The sequence below is a fragment of the Pezoporus wallicus genome, unplaced genomic scaffold (assembly GCF_028554395.1).
Source record: "Pezoporus wallicus isolate ANWC-B61680 ecotype Strahan unplaced genomic scaffold, APGP_CSIRO_Pwel_v1 contig_360, whole genome shotgun sequence".
In the NCBI taxonomy this organism is placed as follows: domain Eukaryota; kingdom Metazoa; phylum Chordata; class Aves; order Psittaciformes; family Psittacidae; genus Pezoporus; species Pezoporus wallicus.
Window position 1 is genome coordinate 2,008,301 of NW_026640059.1, and position 20,445 is coordinate 2,028,745.

Below are 20,445 nucleotides of genomic sequence, written 5' to 3' on the forward strand. Positions count from 1 at the left end.
GGGAGTAAGAGGGTTCTATTCACCTACAAATGAGATATTCAAAAACATATGCAAACATGTGTGTCTCTTTATGCCACAGTGAAGTATTTTCATTGCTAGAATCTAGAATACAACGTACCTAATACGTGTCTTGGGTCAGATTCATGGCATCAATAACAGTCATGTGGCCATGTTAAGAACATTTTCCCATAACAGACACACCACAGTCCAAGCAACCAACTAGGAACTCCAAACACACAGCTCAGTCACACATGCACTCTTTGCTCAAGGAAAATCAAAAGAAATCAGTGGGCATGTCATTACCTGTGTTAGTTGTGAACTCAAATGGTCCACTGAAGTCTCCATATCCTGCTGCTGTCCTGGCCCGCACATGAAATACATATGAAGTCAGAGGGTTCAACCCTTTGATGTCAGTATTCCTGGAGGCTGTCTTCACAATGCGATAGCTGCGTTCATTTTGGTCCTAACAACAAAAGAACACCGTGGTGATCAAGTAAAAATGCTTCACTGCAACGTGAATTGTGGAACCCCACTTCCTTGCCAAAACTGTCATGATGAAAGAAGGTGAGTAACAATGATGGAATTCTCAAAATACATCCTAAAGGCTTCTGCTGTTGGCCTTGCTCAACACCCCTAGCACTGCGTGCTGCATGGAGCTCTGAGCAAGCCAAATAAGGATGATGAGGTGGTAGGTATGATGCTCATATATCACTGATTATTTAAGAAATCACACAATGAAATCCTCTGGAAAACAGCCAAGCATTCAAACAGGATCCTCTTGATGAACAAGCAACATTCTACTCACATTTGCTGGCACTTTCATTTCCTACCAGTTAGAAGCCATATAAAAAATAAAAATGATAAAAATACTTTAAGAAAAAAAGACTTAGAAAATGTCTTCCAGAAAGTCCAATCTTAAAAACTGTCCTATTTTTGGCTGGAAAAATCCATCAGAAAATATAATAATCTAGCTTCCCTGAAAATCAGATGACTTTTTCTGTATGTATGAGTAAGCAAATAAGTGATTATTAAAAAAATGCCGAAATATGCATGTGCATATGAGAGAGAGCACATGCAAACAAAAGCAGGTAATTGTAATTGTTCATTTTTACAAAGAACCTTTGAAGAAATAGCTCTTTTCATAGTTCCATACTTGAGAAATTATTTGCAGGAATAACATCTCTCTCCAACTTGGAAAGTATGAAGAACATAATTTTCTTTCCTTATTCTTTATTAAAAGCCATCCAGCCCACACTATCACTCTAAGTGGAAGCTATCGGCAAACAGATATTATTATTATTGTTACTGTGTTATATATTTCATTGCTATACTTCTATGAGCTACTGTCTCACTTCTGAACAGCATTATTGATTCTCATTATAAATATGCTTGCTACAAAAGCTCAGTTCCTAGGTGGGAAAAAAATAAACTCGTGCCATACAGCTGGAACAGCCTATGATTCTTGCTTTTCAAGCAACCATTCAAGTGCATGAAATCTTTAATTGGATTTTATCAAACTGAATCTATTTGGTTTCAAATGACTGAATCCTATCTGGAAAAAAAACACAATGAAATGAAGTTAAAAGCTCTCCCCAAACCCAAAAAAACCCTCCTTACTTGTCCATTTTTGAACAGTACCTTTTCATAGTATTTGACTTCATACTCCAGGATGACTCCATTTGGCCTGTCAGGTTCCAGCCAGGCCAAGGCAACACTGTGTCGCGTTATCTCTTTAGCCTGGATCAAAGCAATTGGTGATGGAGCTGCCAGAATAAAAAAAAAAAAAAAAGTAATTTAAAAAAAAAAATTGTAAGCAAGTTTTAATGAGGAAAATTTACTTTTAATCATAGCTTTCACAACATGAGCACTTTCAGAAACTGTTTTTCTTGGGGGGGGGGGTGTGGAGATTAGAAGCATTAAGTATTTTTCTTGTTTTCTCTAACAGCATCACATTTAATTCTCTCTAGTAAAAGTTCGTTACTGGATTCTGGGCAATACTATACAGGTGGGTTTTGAAGTCATAATACAGTTGTCTAAACACTGCAACGTTCATGACGCCCAGGTACAAACCTCTGTAACAGGCTAAGCTACTAAAAGATTCTGCCTTATTTTTGCCCTTTGTTAGGCACAGTGCATAAACTTATACTTTTGTTGTGGTCATTCTCTTCTTCCACCTCCTAAGATTAACTGATGTTACTTCATCAGCTATTTGCTTTACAGGAACTCTGAAGTTCCTGAGGGACTAATCTGGTTTTCTCTAAAGCTGAGAAAATATTGCCACTGAATTAAGTAAAATGAGAATAAAGCTGAATACACATGAATTTGGACCCTCCCATGAAAACCAGGAAAATGTATTTCAAGAGTCTGAGCCAATTTGTGCTCCCTAAACTCGCCCTGCTTACGTCCGCGTCTGTGAGCAGTCCCTGGAGAATGGGGAAGCTCAGTGCCCAAGGGCCAGATTCTGGCTTTGATAGCTCCTTCCTCAGAAGATATCAGAGATTGGTTCATTGTGTACCAAACTGACTTCATCTGACCCTGTCCCCTGTGGTGCTATATTGATACTATGAATAGGAAAAGCTGGAATACACTGCCAAGGGTAAGGGCGCTGCGATTTTGGGAGAAAACCTAGCAACAAGCTAAACTCAAAGATCTTTTAAACTGTATCTATGTGCAGTAATAAGGGCTGCAATGAAGAAGATAATGGAAGACATCTCATTGTGCACCCTACAGTTTCAATAGAGCCCCTGCTAATGCTGAAGTTCAGGTTTTTGACTGGCTGGAGGACAATGTATACTCCCTTTGACTGTGATAGCAGCAGATTCATGGCTGTGCTGGGGGAACAGGTTTTCTGAAGATTTATGAACCTGGCTGCCCCTTTCTTGCTGTTGTGTTGCTGTGTGGTCACGTCTCAAGCCAGCTGTTATCAAGCTCTTTTGATGTTGACAATAGCTGGTGTAAATGGTGGAGTCTCCAGGGATAAAAAGGGATATTCATGAAATTTTTAATCTTATCTAACAAAGCTGTCCTGTATAACCAGAGATTAGAGGTCTTCCTAAATTGAATATATTTTTTCTTTTGTCCCCTGAAGCTGTAGCCATATTGCTCTTTTTCCCCTCCTTTCCCTTTCTTGTTGTTTCTTTTTCTACCCTTAACTTGGGGATGATGATCCATGAAAATGTTAGAAAGTAAAAAGTATCCTTGAAACATATATCCTTGAAAACTAGCAAGAAAGACAAATAAATAAAACAGTCACAATAAATGAAAGGAAAATTGAATGTTGAAAGCTTCAAACTTACTTGACCATCAGACAGTTCTGATGGAAGTGAAAATAACCAGTATGTGCTGCACAGTCACAAAAGGGTGTCTCCTCTTGATGTGAAACCATCAGGGAGCTGCTTCCCGATTTACTATTTGACAGTCTGGCATCTCTGTTAGAAATGCCTCCAAAACCTTTATCTCTTTTTTCCTTGTTTGTCTCTCACATACAAAGGCAAATACTGGGTGACAGGGGAGACTATAAACAGCCAACAGGGAGGATCCAGGTGTGCTCCATCAAGTTATATCTGTGGCATGGCTGAGAACCTGCTTAATAACCTCACAGTTCCTCAAAGGAGGATCAGACTTTTTTTTTTTTTCCTACTCTGAAGTAAGACTACTGCTCAGCAAATAAATTAGAAAACACATTTGTTACCCTAAAACACACACACCCACCCCCCACCCCCATTTCTGATAAACCAACCAGAGGGAAATATGCTTAGTTAATTGGTGCCTCATGAAGGGCAGACAGGCAATTCTTTTTACTGAGAATCTGTCACATGCTGGTCTGACCTCAGGAATTGTAGGCAGAAAGTTCACTTTTATTCCTTTTTTTTTAACCTCCTTGGTTTTCCATTTCATTTCTGGAATTTGGTGAGTCCTTCAATATTGGGCTGATACATGCTGTATGAAAATGGATTTCTTCTGTGTTGTAAAATGGCTATTTGCAGCAGAATAATATGTATTAACTACTGCTTCTTGTGAAAGATGCTTAGCTTTATGTAATTTAACAAGTGCTTTCTCATGTCTCTCAAAAATAGACAGCTGATCTGACGCACTACACCACACTGGAATAAACAACCTGCTCCTGGCCTCCAGGACAAGAGGCAAGAAGCATTTGTACATCCATTCCTTTGATATGATGGATCAAAGACGATTTGTACATCTATTCCTTTGTTACTCCTTATGATTATAATTGTAAGAATGGCCCTATTTTTTCCTTCCTGTCCTTTACATGCCAATTCGTCCTACTTAACTTTTAATCACTTCTTTTGTTCTGTATTCTGTAGATGAGCAACTTGTTTCTGAGGTTTTGTGTTTTGATTGTACATCTTGTCTCCCCATATGCTATACAGAAATCCTAAGAGTGTTGAAGTCCAACTACAGGATTCAAATCAAAGCACCATGATTGCAAGAGGCTGTCCAGGAGCAATTTGACATCTCTGCAGCACAGACCTATAACAGTCTACGCAATAGGATAGTGATCTGCAGCCCTCTGGATCTTGCGGAACTGAGCTCAGTAACCATGGGGAGTACGACGGTTATCCCAGTGCATGTATAAAATCCTCCGTTACCAATTCTCTCAGATCTGTAAATAGCCCTATGAATCAGGTTTATTTATTTCCTTGTTTTCCAGGATCCATCAGCTGACCTGAGAGGGCTTCTAGTGAAAAAAAAACAGGCCTGGGTCTCTTGGACATATACCACCCAAAGAGCGTAAGAGTCCTGTCAGTATTGCTCAGGACAAAGAGTGCATCACCACTGCCAGCTCATCATGGCAGTACAGGCAGCAGTCACAGACTTCACAGGGTGAGCTTCTGCAAAATATTTACATTCTTTGTTCTTCTCTCTTTTGCCTTTAAACTGCCTCTTAGGGATGATGTGAAGATAAACATGTAACAGGTTGTAAAAAGATGCTTTGATCATAAGCAGAATAAAAGACAGAATCTTCCCTTGTACATGCGTGGGCTAACTGTTCATGGTATACACACGTTCCTACCAAAAACATACTGAGGACAGCTTGACTGAAAATAATAATGTACATGATTAAGATGTTTGCAATAAGATCACATAATATTTTTGGATGAGAGTGGGTGATCACTTTTTCTTTCACTTTTTGTACTTTCCTCCTCCCTGCTTGCTGGTATTTGGAAGGGAACACTAAGCAAAAACTTGCTTCTCAATGATCACTGCTTACAATGGCAACTTTTTCTGCCACACGTGCACAGACTGTATATACACCAAATACCAATTCCACCAGAACAGCCCATTTCACAGGGAAGAATGACAAGGTATTTGACAGGGTCCCCTTGAACAAAAGCACCAAGTGTAACTTTCCTTAGTTCAAAGCTCAGCAGTTCCTCTCCCTTAAAAACCCCACTCCCTACTGATGTGAATGTTGCAATTTTCTTTTATCTACTTCCTCAATAACCTGCCATTAAACACCTACTAGTAGTTTTATTACTGCGGTTCTAAGCGTGCGGCCTACAGAGAGGGAAAGAGCACAGATGTACTACAAAAACTTCACCCAAATGCCATAAAGCCATATCCCAAGGCTAGTAAGTGCTGAATTGTAACAGTTTTGAGGCACTTTAAAGGATTGCAAAAGCAGAGTGTCAGTTTTTCATTACTGGTTCAAACTGGGGGGGGGGGGAGAGGAAAAAAAAAGCAGGAAATAAATAGATGCAATAAAGTCTCTGGCATGTAGGCATCTATGAGTGAAAACAGCCCTTTATAAAACTACAACACATGAGTACTCAGATATCAAAGATACACAATGCCCAGTGTTTTATTGAAGATGCCTTCTTAACCACAGCAGGGTTTACTTTCCACTCCCCATGATTTGAATTTAAATGGCTTATGTTTACTCAAGGGGTCTTTCACTGACTGAAAAATATACCCACAGTTTGTACATTGTCTCAGCTAAATTCAAATAACATATTTAAATTTAATTACTTGAAGCTTAGGGTTTTTCATGCTTTTCTTTTTTTCCTTCAATTGCACACAACACCACTTATTGTTCTTATCAATGCCTATGTGCTTTGTCAAGCATCAAAATTAAATGCTTGAAAGCACTAATGATGTTACTGTGATTAAACATTTTTTACCTTCCAGTGTAGATACTAAATGCCTGCTCCATTATTAATTACTGAAAAAAAAAAAAAATCTGAGAATCTAACACCAAAGAAAAGTCCTGTTTGAAATCAAAACAAGAAAATAAAAATGTTTGTCTTAATTGGGACAAAACACATTTAAGGGAACCTGGCACATTTCAGGTTTTCTCTTTGAATATTTACCTTATAATATGGTGGGCTTTTACACGGGATTTTGTAAATGATATTCTTAAATAATCTCACAGTAGGAAAAGGATATAAAACACAGAGAATCAAACATTTCTAATAATTTCTAAAGGCAACATTCTCTAGGCCAGATTTGGATAATTTTATTCATGTAAGACAACAACTTGCTCTATTAGCTGCTGCACTGACTTCAAATCAAGCAAAGGGAAAAGTATCCAGCCCTACAGAGCTCCAAATACCAGAATAAATTCAAAGGAAAACAATTGCACTCTTTCTTAAAATGTTGATGTTCAGTTCTGCTTCCTGTTGGTTCCTTGGGCCTTTTACCCACACCTCTCTCTATTCCAGGCAGAAATGTTCCCGTTTCTGAGTAACACCACCCCTGTGCCCCAAGAACTCCTGGCAAAGGCTTTGCAAACAAAGTAGAGTGCATTTTAGCTTGACCAAATTTCCAAACACATGCATAGCACACATATAAACCATGTATGTACATAAGAATAAGCACATGAAAGGATTTTGCACAGGTGAACCTATGTGCACACACAGATTAGATGTCTGTGCATGTGTGAAGAACTGAGATAGAGTGTAGCACTCCAGTTCTTCGCTGTCAGTACAACAACTATGCCTTTTTCCTAGGGACCAGCAAGAGTCTGCGGGCTGGATGTGCACTTCTAAAAACTAACCGCACGCTCTTTTTTTTTTCTTTCTTTCTTTCATTATTCTCTCCATGCAAGTGGAGCAAACATTTGTACTAGTGATGATTGGGCCCGGTTAGGACTTGGACAAGGATCTAGAGGCCCTGGTTGCTCAACTGAGCCACTGGAAGCCTCCCAAGACATTCCCAAGTCCTCTGTCTTCCCACCGTCTGCCTCTCCCTCCCCCAGGAATGACGACTGGCAAGAAACTCCTCCCAGCCTGGAAACAGAGACGGGCCAAGATTCAGGCCAGCACTTTCAAGCTTTAGTGTTTAAAGAAAAGACTTTAAATCTGCACCACTGGAGTAAAGCGCCCAAGGTTATCCACCTACGCTTGGAAATCTTGGCTAACGTAATGTGAAGCAGTGTGACAGCTGAACTTGGCCTCCTCTCAATCCCTTCAATCAACCACAATACTTCTGAACTAAAACTTTCCCTCCTTGTTACTAGAAATTACAGTGCTCAGGAAAAGCACCACGGTGCTCTCACAGGACACCCTCATCCCAAAAGGACAGGCACAAGTGATCTTCCCTTTCTTTTCAGGCTCCACAACCCTGGCACTGCTAAAGAGATCTGAGAAAAACAAGTGACAAACCTAGCGAGCAGCTCACATCAGTTATGTTTGTAATTACGTGTGTATAAAGAAAGGGACTAGAAAATGAGATTTTAAAGACTGTTAACATAGCATTATTATCTTTCAAACATTTCCTCTATTTAAAGTTTTCATTTCTTGCCTCTCCCAGAAGAACCTGTGCCACAAATCTTGCCAAACCACAAAAGCTGGCTCTGACTTGCATCAAATCAAAAGACTGAAGAAAAACCCAGGCTGTTAGCAGCAACAAACAGTAGTAGTAGAGAATTATTAGTATTGTAGTTTTACCACCCTACTCCAGTTTCAGTTGTTGGCGGCATCATAGAGACAGAATGGTTTGGGCTGGAAGGAACCTTAAAGACCATCTAGTTCTAATCTCTCTCTCAAAGCCCCATCCAGCGGGGCCTTGAACACTGCCAGGGATGGGGCAGCCACAATTCCTCTGGGAAACCTGTTCCAGTGTCTCACCACACTCATATTAAAGAACTTCTTCCTCATATCTAACCTTAACGTACCCTCTTTCAGCTTAATGCCATGCCTCCTCATCCTATCCCTACATGGCCTTGTCAAAAGTCCCTCTCCGGATTTCTTGTAGGCCCCTTTAATTATGGAAGGTTGCTATAAGGTCTCCCTGTAGTCTTCTCTTTTCTGGGCTCAACAAGCCCAGCTTTCTCAGCATGTCTCCATAGGAGGGGTACTCCAACCCTCTGATCATCTCTGTGGCCCTCCTCTGGACTTGGTCCAACAGCTACATGTCCTTCTTATGTTGGGGGCCCCTGACTTGGACAGAGTACTCCAGATAGAGTGTCACAAGAGCGGAGTAAAGGGGGAGAATCACCTCCCTTGACCTGCTGGTCCCACTCCTTTTGATGCAGCCCAGAACATGGTTGGTTTTCTTGGCTGTGAGTGAACACTTCCGGCTCATTAACCAACACCCTCAAGTCCTTCTCCTAAGGGCTGCTCTCAATCCAGTCCTCACCCAGCCTGTAGTTGTGCCTGGGACTGTCTCAACCCAAATGCAGTACCTTCCACTTGGCCTTGTTAAACTTCAAGAGGTTTGCACTGTCCCACCTCTAAAGAGTGTCAAGGTCCCTTCAGCATATTGACCACACCACGCAGATTAGTGTTGTCAGCAAACTTCCTGAGGGCACACTCATTCCCACCATCTATGTCACCGACAAAGATGTGGAACAGCATCGGTCCCAATACCAACCCCTGAGGAAGGCTACTCGGCACTGATCTCCACTTGAACATCAAGCTGCTGACCATAACAATTTGAGTGTGACCACCTCATCAATTCCTTATCCACCAAGTGGTCCATCTGTCAAATCCATGCCTCTCCAGTTTAGAGACAAGGATGCCATCTGGAACAACGTCAGTTGCCTTGCAGAAGTCCAGGTAGATGACATCAGTCACTCTTCCCTTATCTACCAATGTCACAGCCACATCATAGAAGGCCACCAAATTTGCCAGGCACAATTTGCCCTTAGTGAAGCCACGCTGGCTGTCTCCAATCACCTCCTTATTTTCCATGTGCCTTAGCATAGTTTCCAGGAGGATCTGCTCCATGATCTTGCCAGGCAACAAGGTGAGACTGACCGGCATGCTTAATATCCACAAAGAGCCTGTGTATTTTCTGGGTTGCATGTCCAGCTCTGCACAGACTACTTCAGCATGCCAGAACTGCTCTCACTGCAGTCAAACCAATTATAGGAGCTGAGGTCTGACCACAATTCCTGTGGTTTACATCAGGAACTGCAATGAGACAGGGGTGACAATGAAGATTTTGCACATTCAGGAGATGGCTTATTCTGGCTATTTATTTCTGAGGACAAGCTCTTGACAGCAATACATTATTTCCAGGTACTGGCCCTCCAATTCTGAAGGCCAAATAATGATGTCAGTTAATGCAATGCAGGTCTGGAGTAACTCCACAGGTCTCAATCTGCAACCTGCAATCCCAAAGATTGCCTTAAACCAAAAGACTATAGCATCTACATAGCATTTAGCAAGAGATCTGCGTTACAATGCAAGCATGGGGTCTGTTTAGCCTGAGAACTGATTGTTTTCTTTTTGCTAGCTCACTAAGAAATCCTGTTGGCATGTTCTGACAAGGATAACTTAATAGTTGCCAACAGAAACATGGCAGAATACTGTGTATTTCCTGTATGTATGAATGCCAGTTTAAAACAAACAGGAAAACAAGTCTTTCAGTTTGAAGGCAATTTATAAAAATCTGTCTGAATATTACAGCCACTTAGAAAATACCAGCACGGAAACATTTCTAGATGCTTAAACTAGAATGATTAACACAAGAAGGGCAAGAGTACTTAGCACTATGAATCGCTCTAAGAAACTCTAGAGCTATAAGCAATTTGTTAAGATGGGGAATTAGTCAGCAGCTGTCTGACCTGAGCAGGTTTGGAGCCACTGGTCACAAAGCAGGTCATGTTGCAGTTACTCTTCCCTCTAGTTGAGGTTAGAATCTGACCCAAAATAAACAACAATAAATTTTGTAGCCTGAAGAAGCCGACACTGATGCTCCACTTCATTGCTTGGCTTGAGGGAAGCAGAGAAAATGGGCCATACACTCCAGACAGAGACTGCTGTAACTCTTGGGAGTCCTCTTGGGGCCCAGACCAGTCACGCTTAGAGGTAGGATCCCATGACCCAGTTCTGGGTTGAACAGTCCTGGGAAGCATGTGCTGTAATCATTCCCTTACTTCCCAGACGCTGGTCCAGCAAGCACAGACTGCCAGAAACCACTGATGCTGGGACACAATGTGTAGCACCCCAGGCTATGGTAGCTCTTGAGAAATTAGAGACCATAACCTCTAGTTATTAAAACAGATGACAATGTTGGAAACAGGGCATCCCCTAACTACTCAAAATAGTTGGTCTGGAGCAATATGACCCACTTATCATCACCCCCTCAGGTCAACTCTACCTCACTCACATACCCTGCTGCTCCTTGCAAGAAGCCCGAGGAGGACACCATAGCTAATTCCTCCCCAGAAATAGCTACCTTCACCTTTGTATTGCTGCTGAACTGCCTTTTCAAAACAAGCTCCTCCGCTCCCCCTCCAGAAGGAAATCAAAGCTTCTCTCAAATATACATCAGATGCCTCCACATAAGTCCCCCTACCATAATCTATGTCATTGCTCAAGTCAATCAACTATCCAGCTACTCCTCCCATTTTCCTATCCTCCTGCCCACAGTCAGAGGAGTTAAGACATGTCTGTATACGCTTCATGAGCCAACAGATGAGAAGGGTAGAGCTGTACAGGACCAACAAAATAACTTACTGTATCTGTCCCCTGCAAACCACTTATTGTGTGCAGCTTTTGAACAATTTACAATAGTGTATCAGCAATCCATAAAACAACTGGGTCAAAATTATTGACCCTGCCCTACTAATATCCCCAAGGAGCAACCCTTTGTTTCATATTGCAAAGGACAACACTCACCCAATGTCTATTAGTTTTTAATAGAAAGCCTTATATCTGCTCCTTTGTCCTTTCTTATACCTACCACCAAGTTACGATATAAAGCTTAACCCACGATAGAGCAAATGTGTGATCTGATACCCAAAGCAACAACACATCTCCTAATGCTATTGTGTCTTTGGTTCTTAAACTATTACTGTTTATTTGCTTGAAACATGGATGTCTAGATGATATATATATGTGCTAAATAACTTCCTTTGTCACTTACTTTCAGCATTAAGAATATTAAATTTTGTGAAAATTTGCTTAAAAGCCTTTCTGAAATCCAGACAAATAAAAGCCTCTGCCCTATATGCCACTTAGATGCTTTGGAACTACTGAAGCATCTCCTAAACAAAATAAATAAATGCCATGACTCATTTTACTAAAGCAGCATTTACTATTTTAATAAATAGTTTTGGCCACATTGTCTCATCTTGGCTTCTGAAGCGCTACAGTAATAGCAGAGAATTAGACTTTGCCATTGGGGTTTCTCAGATCAATCACCCAAAGTCACAAATGCAAGAATCTGGGAGGAAGAAAAGAAAATTATGAACATTTTAATTCAACTGCGATACACAGTCCCAACAGCAACTGCAGGCTGGGTCTCAAACATGCCCTCCTGAGCCTGCAGCACCTAAAAGAATCAAAACCCAGGATTCACTTGGCAATAAACCCCACAATTCCTATCTTCATGCTTGAGAGTAATAAATTGCGAAGTCACCAGAGTTAAGGAACTTCACTTTTATCCACTTTAAGCTCCATCACACAGAAAAGGCTTGTGCAGAAGGTTTGTATTTATATATTTACATTTCAGCTGAACAATCTATAAATTTTAATTACAGTTGATGTTTAGAGCGTTCAACTGGAACCCCAGTAAAGCACCTTCTGTAGAAAGTTTAGATTGCTTCAACATGATACAGTCTCTGCCTCTGGGCTCTTGAGAAACTCTTGAGAGTAAATCAAGATTTAGGTTTTCTGTGCTCAAGTTAGTAGCACTTTGTGAAGGTCACTGGTTTGACAGAACTTGGAGATCCCCAGTTCTTCCAGCGTGCTACAAGACACTCTGCCACACTCACCACCACAGAGGAAAAAGGTCCTTTGTGTTTTTGGAAGAGAATCAGACTGCAGCACACTTTGCTTTCACACTCTGCCTCTCACTGGAACTGAATTAAGCCCCTCTTCCTTCATCCACAACAGGCCTATTTCTTCAGGAAATTAAAAATCATTAATAGACCTGATGAGAGAAAGAACTACATTCTGCACACAGTGTTGCTGAAAAAAGCAAAGCTGCCTCAAGTTTGATGACTTTTTTAAGAAAAAAACAAAGTGATGAGGAACAAACTGAGGAAGAGCCTTAAGCTTCTGAAACACATAAGCCTGAAAATTAAAAATCTTAGCTCATAGTGTCAGCAACCCATTACATCACAGACGGCACATAATTAAATTTATAAAGGGTTTTCATTATTTTGGTTTGATGCTGGATACTGAAAACTAGTACGTTATTAATTTAAAAATTGTGTCAATTGGAACCCCCCCAAATAGAACAAGCAATTAAAAATTAAAGGTGGCTGCCTCAGTGGAAAACAGTCAAAAGCAATTTCAATCCTATAGAAATGAATTCCTACAAAATAAATTAAAAAAAAAAAAAAAATCAACCTCATGAAGATTTGGAGTTCTACAAAGAAATCATCCATGTTTATCTCCTGGAGGAGTACTGAGCTACAGTCTGGTCAAATAAAAACCAGTGAAAACAATAATCCCCAGTTAGCTCAGTAATCACATAAATGGGTCTGTATTCCAAGTCTGGACCTTCATTTTCAGTCCTAGATTTGTAGCAGACAGAAGAACTCTGCTCCCAGTTCCGGATGAGATCTCTGCGGCAGGGCTTTCCTCTCTTCTGAGGCCAGAGCCCCAAAGAATACTTACAGGGTGGAACTGAGAAGTGCACAGGATGGGGACTGCGATGAAGAATATAATCTCCATTCAGAACCTTCAATTCAAAAATAATTTCTTCTTCCAACAGCATGCAAAGGACATTCCTACCTTACATCTCCTCCCCTCTAAGGTTCATAGTTTTGTTCTCAGTTCAGTTTTGTCATCAACAGGTCCAAAACTTTTATTATCTTGTCATTTGATACAGATGAAGCTGGTAACTTCCAGTTAAGGATCAGTCAGACTAAAAATAAGCCAGAAAATTCCTGTGCTACAAAGCCCCTCTAACGTGCAATGTCTGCAGCTTGTCAATGTAATAAATATAAATATAAATAAAAATACTCTCTGTTTCAAGAAAGATGTCACATCTGCAAGCGGTGCTGAAGAAGTCTCCCTCTGAGCCCAGTCCATTCTCTTCAAATCAGTACTTGCATAACTGCAGTTTTAACCTTCAGCATGGGCAGCAGTGAAAGCAAACGGCTGAGATACTCTTGGTAAGGCACCACTGGGTCTGCACATCACATCTCCAGTGATGGAGAGCCCACAAATCTCTGCAGCTCCTACAGAACTCCCCTTGGCCACCCTGTCCCAGAGTGCCAAGGGAGCTTGAAAAACACGGAATTTAACACTCAGCCACTTACATATTCCAGTCACTTTCTATTTTATTTATGTGCAGGCACAATATCCTGATAAAGTAGAAGGGAGGCTGCAGCCATTCCATCTGCATTTCCTTTTATGCTAAGAAAGATAAATTGAGGCTGATTCAGAGGACAGATTTAAAGAACGCAGTATGTTACCGAGCCAAGCACAATCTTCCCAGGGAGCTGTTGTAGTGGGTTGTCTTGAGATCATGCCTTTATTTGTTTGCTAAAATAAACAGGCACCACACAAGACTCAATTCATATATGGGACACCTCTTCCAGTCCACTGTACCTTCCTATTTTGCTTGGTCAGAACTGTCTTACTCTGTTATTTATTGATGGGACCATTTCATGGCACATAGAAAATTAAAAATAATAAAAAGCTAATTAAAACCTTCTGTGCTTTCCTTTTAGCCTTCAGTAATCTACGGACCTGAAAGACATTTATATCCAAAGCACATGACAGCTTAAGGGTTTTTCTGCCTGTAATAATCCAAGGATATTTTCAATGGGTTTTAATACAGGCAAAACCAAAGACATTTTATGGAACAGTAGAAGTATTTAATAAAAAATCAAAATCAGTCAATCACCTTCTTAAGACTAGGTGATAGAATTCGATAGCAGGGATAAAATTCTCATAAATTCTGCAGGAACGGTTGAGACAATAGTTATCATTTCCTTTTAAATTTCACTAGCACTTTTCCATAACGAATGTTTTGAAATGCAAATGACCAGAGGAGTAAAATACAAATGCTTGAGCTTCCTACATCTCTCTAGACTTTATTTAAAAAAAAAAAAAAAAAAATCCAAAACCACAATCAATTTTTGTTATTATTAGTTTACAAATCACAACTTTGAGAGACCCTGAATCCCTTCCCTCAGAGTGCAATACTAAGAGTTCTGGAACTCTGCTTCTCAAATTTAGTAATGAAGGCAGATTACGTTAATTTAAGGAGACGCCATGAAATCCTTCAAGTAGATGCAGATAGAGGCTACACATTGTCTGCTTTGTTTGGGAGGGGAAGCCCACTGGAGCCCTGCCATACTAATAAAGCGCTCCCTGCACACCAGTTCACACGTGGGGCTAAATCTGAAGTGACATTTCTCAATGAAAGGAGCAGTATTCACTCGTGTGCTCAGCATTTTGATGTCCACCAAAATCTGGCAAACATGATTATAGAGATCCAGCAGGCATGCCACAGCTCTGTTTAGTCCTCATGGCTTAATGCAATGCTATGCAAAAAAAAAAAAAAAACTAAAACAGATCAGGCTGCCTTGGGACAGCACTCTGGGAGTGTGATTTCATGCCAATGGATGGACTCAACACACGGTTTGCAACTCTTACACAAGGACAGAATATCTGAACCAAAGGGGACAGCTTTATCCACCCTTACGGGGGCAGTTCAGCATCCTGCCCTCCAACTATGAGCCAGGGCAGAAACCTTGGGGTCTGGGGACTAGCAATGTTTATTTGTGCTACTCTGCATGGCATTTTAATTAGTAACTGTGTGCATTTAAAACCTTTGAATGGACACACAGGGGCAGTTGTGCAGCCTGGCTTTTGTGTTTCCACTCTCCCAAAAAAATCCTGTTTGAAGACATCAGCAGGAGGTTAATGGAAGCTTTGATAAAGTTCTCCAAAGCCTTTTATTGTTGCTCAACTACAGACTGGACTCTGCTGTCTCTCTGGCTGCTTTCCAATTAATTTAGTAAACTGCAGACACAACGAGAAAATTTAGAAGCCCATCTAAATGTTTGGTAGCCACAAACATTATTTTTTTTTTTGGCACAATCTCCTTCCACATGGAAATATTTCCTTCACAGTTGTTTGAGGTAAGCATTCAGACTGGACAGCAAGCTTTGCAAATGTGAAAATGTCAGTGTGTGCTGCCAGTGAAAAGAAACATGCAGTTAAATAGTCCAGAGCAAATAAAAGCTGCAGGACCCTATCTTCATCTCTGCCAGTTTGGTAACTATTCATCTGTACCAGCACCACTGGGAACATCACTGATCTGATTTGATGCCTCCTAAGAGCAGATTTATGTAATTTAAATATGGTCAATGCTAGCCAGTCCTGAAATAAACACTTTTTTTCTCCAGAAGGATATGTAACTAACCTCCTTTTCCCACAGGAAACCATGAGATCTCTTTAAAAATGTAACCAAACTTTTATTTAAATGCTGCAATTTCTCCTTGGCTCTATCCATCATGCAACTTGTCTAAGCTGTTCACTGAACCCTGAAGCTGATTATTTACTAAAGGATCTTTAGAAAGCAATGGTTTTTTCTTCTTTCCAACCAAGACTTGTATCCCCCACCTTGAATACAAATTCATGGAAATGGGTGGTGCAGGCGGATTTGCCAGCAAGCAGGCAGTTATTTTAATTATTATTTCTTTGTGGAAAGCTGTAGTTGGCTTAAAATAATAATTTAATCCCTCCCAACAATAGTTTTCCCGGTTTTGTTTCTAAGACTGGAGCACGTATGCTTATAAGTACGCATTCATTACAGACCATCAGTTAAAGCCTGTGCAAGAACACAGGGTTGTTAATAAGAAACTCCCACTTGCATCTGTCAGCTTGGAGAAGCTCCTTACGCAGACACATTATTTTACACACATAATTAAACATGCAGAAGAAGAAATCTAAAGTGGTCAACAGATGACATCTCTGAGGCTCTGAGAAATTTGCCCATTCAGAAGTATTCCTAACTGTCTGCTTTCATGCAATTCCCAGATTTCTTGTGTGGGGATCACTTATCTTCTTTCTGGATCTCCCACTGCATTTATATCTGATAAGTCTGTGATTTCCCAAAATACACTGGTTTGCTTCAGAACTCCTCACAGTAACTCCCTCCAGTGTAAACCTTCAGACAAAAAAAAAGCCAAAACACAACTCCCTCAGAGAGACAAAGCGAAGGAAGAAGGCGGGAGGTCACTGTCCTGCACAACCTCGCAGGTCACCTCACCGACTACAGCAGGTGAAACCCTACAACTGCCCACAACTTGTCTCAAGCCTTCTGCTTGAAAACATGCGCACAGGGCAGGGGGTGGAGGGGGATTGCTGTTTGTAACCAGCAGACAACTGCAAAGCCTTAGACACCATGCTGGTTTAGATTCAAAATGAGAAAGTTGCATAAAAATAGCCTGGAATTCTGCAAGATACTGCAACAAATCACCCAGAGTGTCACGCTTACCGATCACCCCTTTTTCAAGTCCCTGCCTGCTAGTTTTGAATCTCTTTCCCCACTGAATTCACGCTTGCCACAGCTCCATTTGAGGAACAAGAAGACTGCTGATCCATCATCCTGAGTACAAACACCTTTAAAGCAAAACACCCCTTTGCAACTCCCCTGTTCCATTACCCTGACATTTTGCAGAAAAACAAGAATGCAGCAGCTAGAAGTATCACACACACATCCCATACTCTGGACATCTGGCATGCATCCAGATGTTTGCCAAGAGATTATTTTAAATCAGGCTCATGGGAAACTGGGTGTCCAGGGTGCTGTGACTGTTTAAACACACCCAACTACATGCACGAGTTTCCTCTGGGGTTTGTGTGCTTGCAATAGGATGCCTGTATCCTTTGGCTGCAGGGAACAAGTAACTGGAAAGGGTGGGACCATGCTGGTAGCAAGAACTTTTAAAAACAAAAAAATAGATAAAAAAAAATTGAATTGGCTCCTGGATGTCTGGAAAGCTGCAGCCAGGTACTGCTGTGCCCAGCATCTGCAGTGCCACTCATTCCTCTGGGGCTTACCCACCTCCACAGCTTCCCAGCTGGGCTGTCCAACTTGCTGCAAACCCCACCACTTTACAACTGATCCAAAACACTCTCCTTGCAACAGCCTGCCCCAGCACCTTAATCCTGCCCTCCACAACACCCTGAACATCACCAGCACTACCCTGTCCCCACACCTCCCGAGGGAGCCAGGCGGGGAGCTGGACTGGAAACTCCACCAGCCGTGAAAGGGGAGCTGATCTGCATGAGCCTCCCGATGTCCTCAGCAGGCACAAGGGAAGGGTGATGTCAGAACAGAGAATGACTTATTTGCCAGCTTACACTATTTAGAGGGCCTGTGAAACTGTCACACAACTGTATGAGGAATCCTGTATTCCAGATCACAAAGCTTCTTCCCCGGCTATTTGGATGATGTCTTCCTTAGGGTTACACAACCCTTCAAAATCATGTTTCAACACAACAGTAAACAGCTCATCACCAGGACTACATTTTAAGAAAAAAGGTTAATTTTGGTATAGCTGATCATAAAACTACAGCACTCTGAACAACTACAGATCTTGCTGTTTCTGAAAGCAAAAATAACTTCTTTCATAACCTCCCTATCGATAAGGTTCTGACTATGCTCGTAAATATCCCCACATACAAAATCAAACAGTTATGTTCACTCTTGGTGAACGGAAATGATTTACTCTTACTTATACTGAAACCAGAACTATACTCAGAGAACACGATGGAGTGCAGAGAATCAGATGAATCGATCAATCTTCAGAGTATCTGCTAATTTTATTTTCCAGTAGTAGTTCAAGGTTATTCAGGCAGTCACCTAACAAAAGCGCTGCAACTGAAATCTACTTAACAATGGGTTTTGATGTTTCACTACAGAGCAGTTCTTTAGAGATGAGTTATAAATATCCAGGAAAGCTGCACATTAAAAAGAAAATACTGAAAACCTTAGGTTTCCTGGCCTTGGCATGTGTTGCTTTTGATCTGCCTGAGCAACTATTACTTTGTCAATATGAGGAGTGAACACTGACCAAGGGCAATGCATGCCCATGAATTTTTACTGGCTGCAAACGTAGCTCTGCACAGGCTAAACCATGCCGGCAGAATGTAAGACCTTATATGCATTTTCTGTGCTGTTCTGTACAACACGTGAGGAATGCTAATCAGCATTTGAAAGGAAATGTGGGCTTTCAAAGAAGACCCACCAAAACGCAAAATGGGAATATACATTCCCCTACCAAGAAGTCCAGGTAGGACTTGTTATTCATCTGGAGGCAAATAACTCCCACTTCTGCCCTCTGCCATTTCTAACTTAAAACACAATCATTCTCAAAGGATTAGTACCTTTCAGATTTTTTCCCTTTTAGTAATGGAATTAAGAACATAACAAACAAACCTAAAGGCTAAACAAAATTGAGTAACAGTTGATATTTTCCTTCCCTGTACTGAATGTCAGCATTTTGGGTTCATCACAATTTGGCCACCACCACCACAGCCTGTCCCAGAAGAATACTCAATTCACGTGGATATCCTCGGCAGTGCTCAAATCCTGGTGGCACCGTGACCTATTTTAGTTCCTGCCTGGAAATGGATACTGAACAACCGCAGGGCTCTGAGTGATGGTGAGGGACCGGGGGAGCATACAAAAGAAGGGGGGAAGGACTGCAGCAGCGCCAGCCACACTGCTCTGCCTTTGAGATGAAGCAGCTTTGAGACAGGTTAACAGACAGCTAGACAGGCAAGGTGTAGGAGATTGCCGAGACAAAGGAACAGGGGAGAAGAGAGAGAACAAAAAGAGGGAAAAGTGGGACAGAGAGCCTGAGAAATTCGTAAGAAAGATCAGTTCTTGATCCTGAGCACAGGCAGCTTGAAAACATCCAGTCTGATGCAATGGGAGAAAGTAAGTTTACTTATTTATACTGTATTTTATCCTAATTGACACATCCAGCCTTCATCTAGCTGTGCTGGTCCACTTAAGGAAACCCTGAGTCCAAGGTAAGCTTAACAAGGTAACAGTTCACCAGGCAGTCTGTTTTCTTCAGAAATATCAACCGTTTGAACTCCAACAAGCATATGAGCCAGAAGGACACCCATCCCTCATAAAATGCAAACAAAACAAAGGGAGCAAAGCAAACAGCATGAGTTTGGATTTTTAAATTGTATTTAAAGCTTGTGTAGGCTGTTCCCCCCTCCCCACTGCTCCCTGCGCTTGTGAACGTCTTTAGCATCCGAGTAAAACCTTGTCCTTGCGGCGCTGTCCCTTGGGCACGCACACAGATGAGCTTAGATGTGAGCCTGGCTGTCAGGTTGGAAACCTGAACAGCTCAGCTATGATATTTAATAAAAATATAAACTGTTTGGTGCCTTTTTAAACAGAAACCCAACAAAAGCTTCCTGCTTGCTGTGAACAAGGTCCCTTTGGTGAGAGATTTGCTTTTTAATTTTGAACAGCTTCACAGCATTACCCTTAGCAATAAAAAATAAAAAAAAAAAGGCAAATGGAGATTCTGAGCTATTCAGTCAACTGTCTGGTAAGGATTCTCACTGAAATTAGCTTCTCCTAGCAGCATCACGTAGGAATTGCCGGTTTACATCCCTTCCACAAGTCATTTCACATCTTTAAAAGATGGACAAAGTGCTCATTTCATTTGATCGAAAACAGAAAGCCACAAAAGCCACCACGGCTGGTGGAGACCCTGAATATCAGCATTTCTCAGTACTAATTGTGCTAAGGGTGCTGGCTCCATGTTTCAACAGCTCAGTGTTCCATCCTTTGCTTTCTTTAATTTCTTTTTAAGCTTACATGGGAAAAGAATATCAGCTTTCATTTAAAAAAAAAATCATTATACTAAATATATACAATAACGAGCTGAATTCACCATTCAGAATGTCTTAAAATGTCACAACATTGAAGTATTTCACTTGTAGATAGAAATTTTTACTTGGATCAAAGCCTAAAATTTAGCTTCTCTCTTTTAAAAACAAACAAAAGCTATGAAACCCAGGACCTTTTCAA

General features: G+C 41.1%; 1 protein-coding gene across 3 annotated transcripts in view; it reads right to left on the minus strand.

The window, feature by feature from the left end:
* The window catches only part of EPHA4 (EPH receptor A4), a 359,705-nt gene that overhangs the window by 25,040 nt on the left and 314,220 nt on the right, over positions 1 to 20,445 (minus strand). For all 3 annotated transcript variants that reach the window (XM_057417224.1, XM_057417225.1, XM_057417223.1), the window contains 2 exons: positions 1,639 to 1,763; positions 304 to 463 (listed from right to left, as the gene is read on the minus strand). In XM_057417224.1, the coding sequence (XP_057273207.1) occupies positions 304 to 463; positions 1,639 to 1,763 (285 nt within the window). The remainder of the gene's footprint in view (positions 1 to 303; positions 464 to 1,638; positions 1,764 to 20,445) is intronic.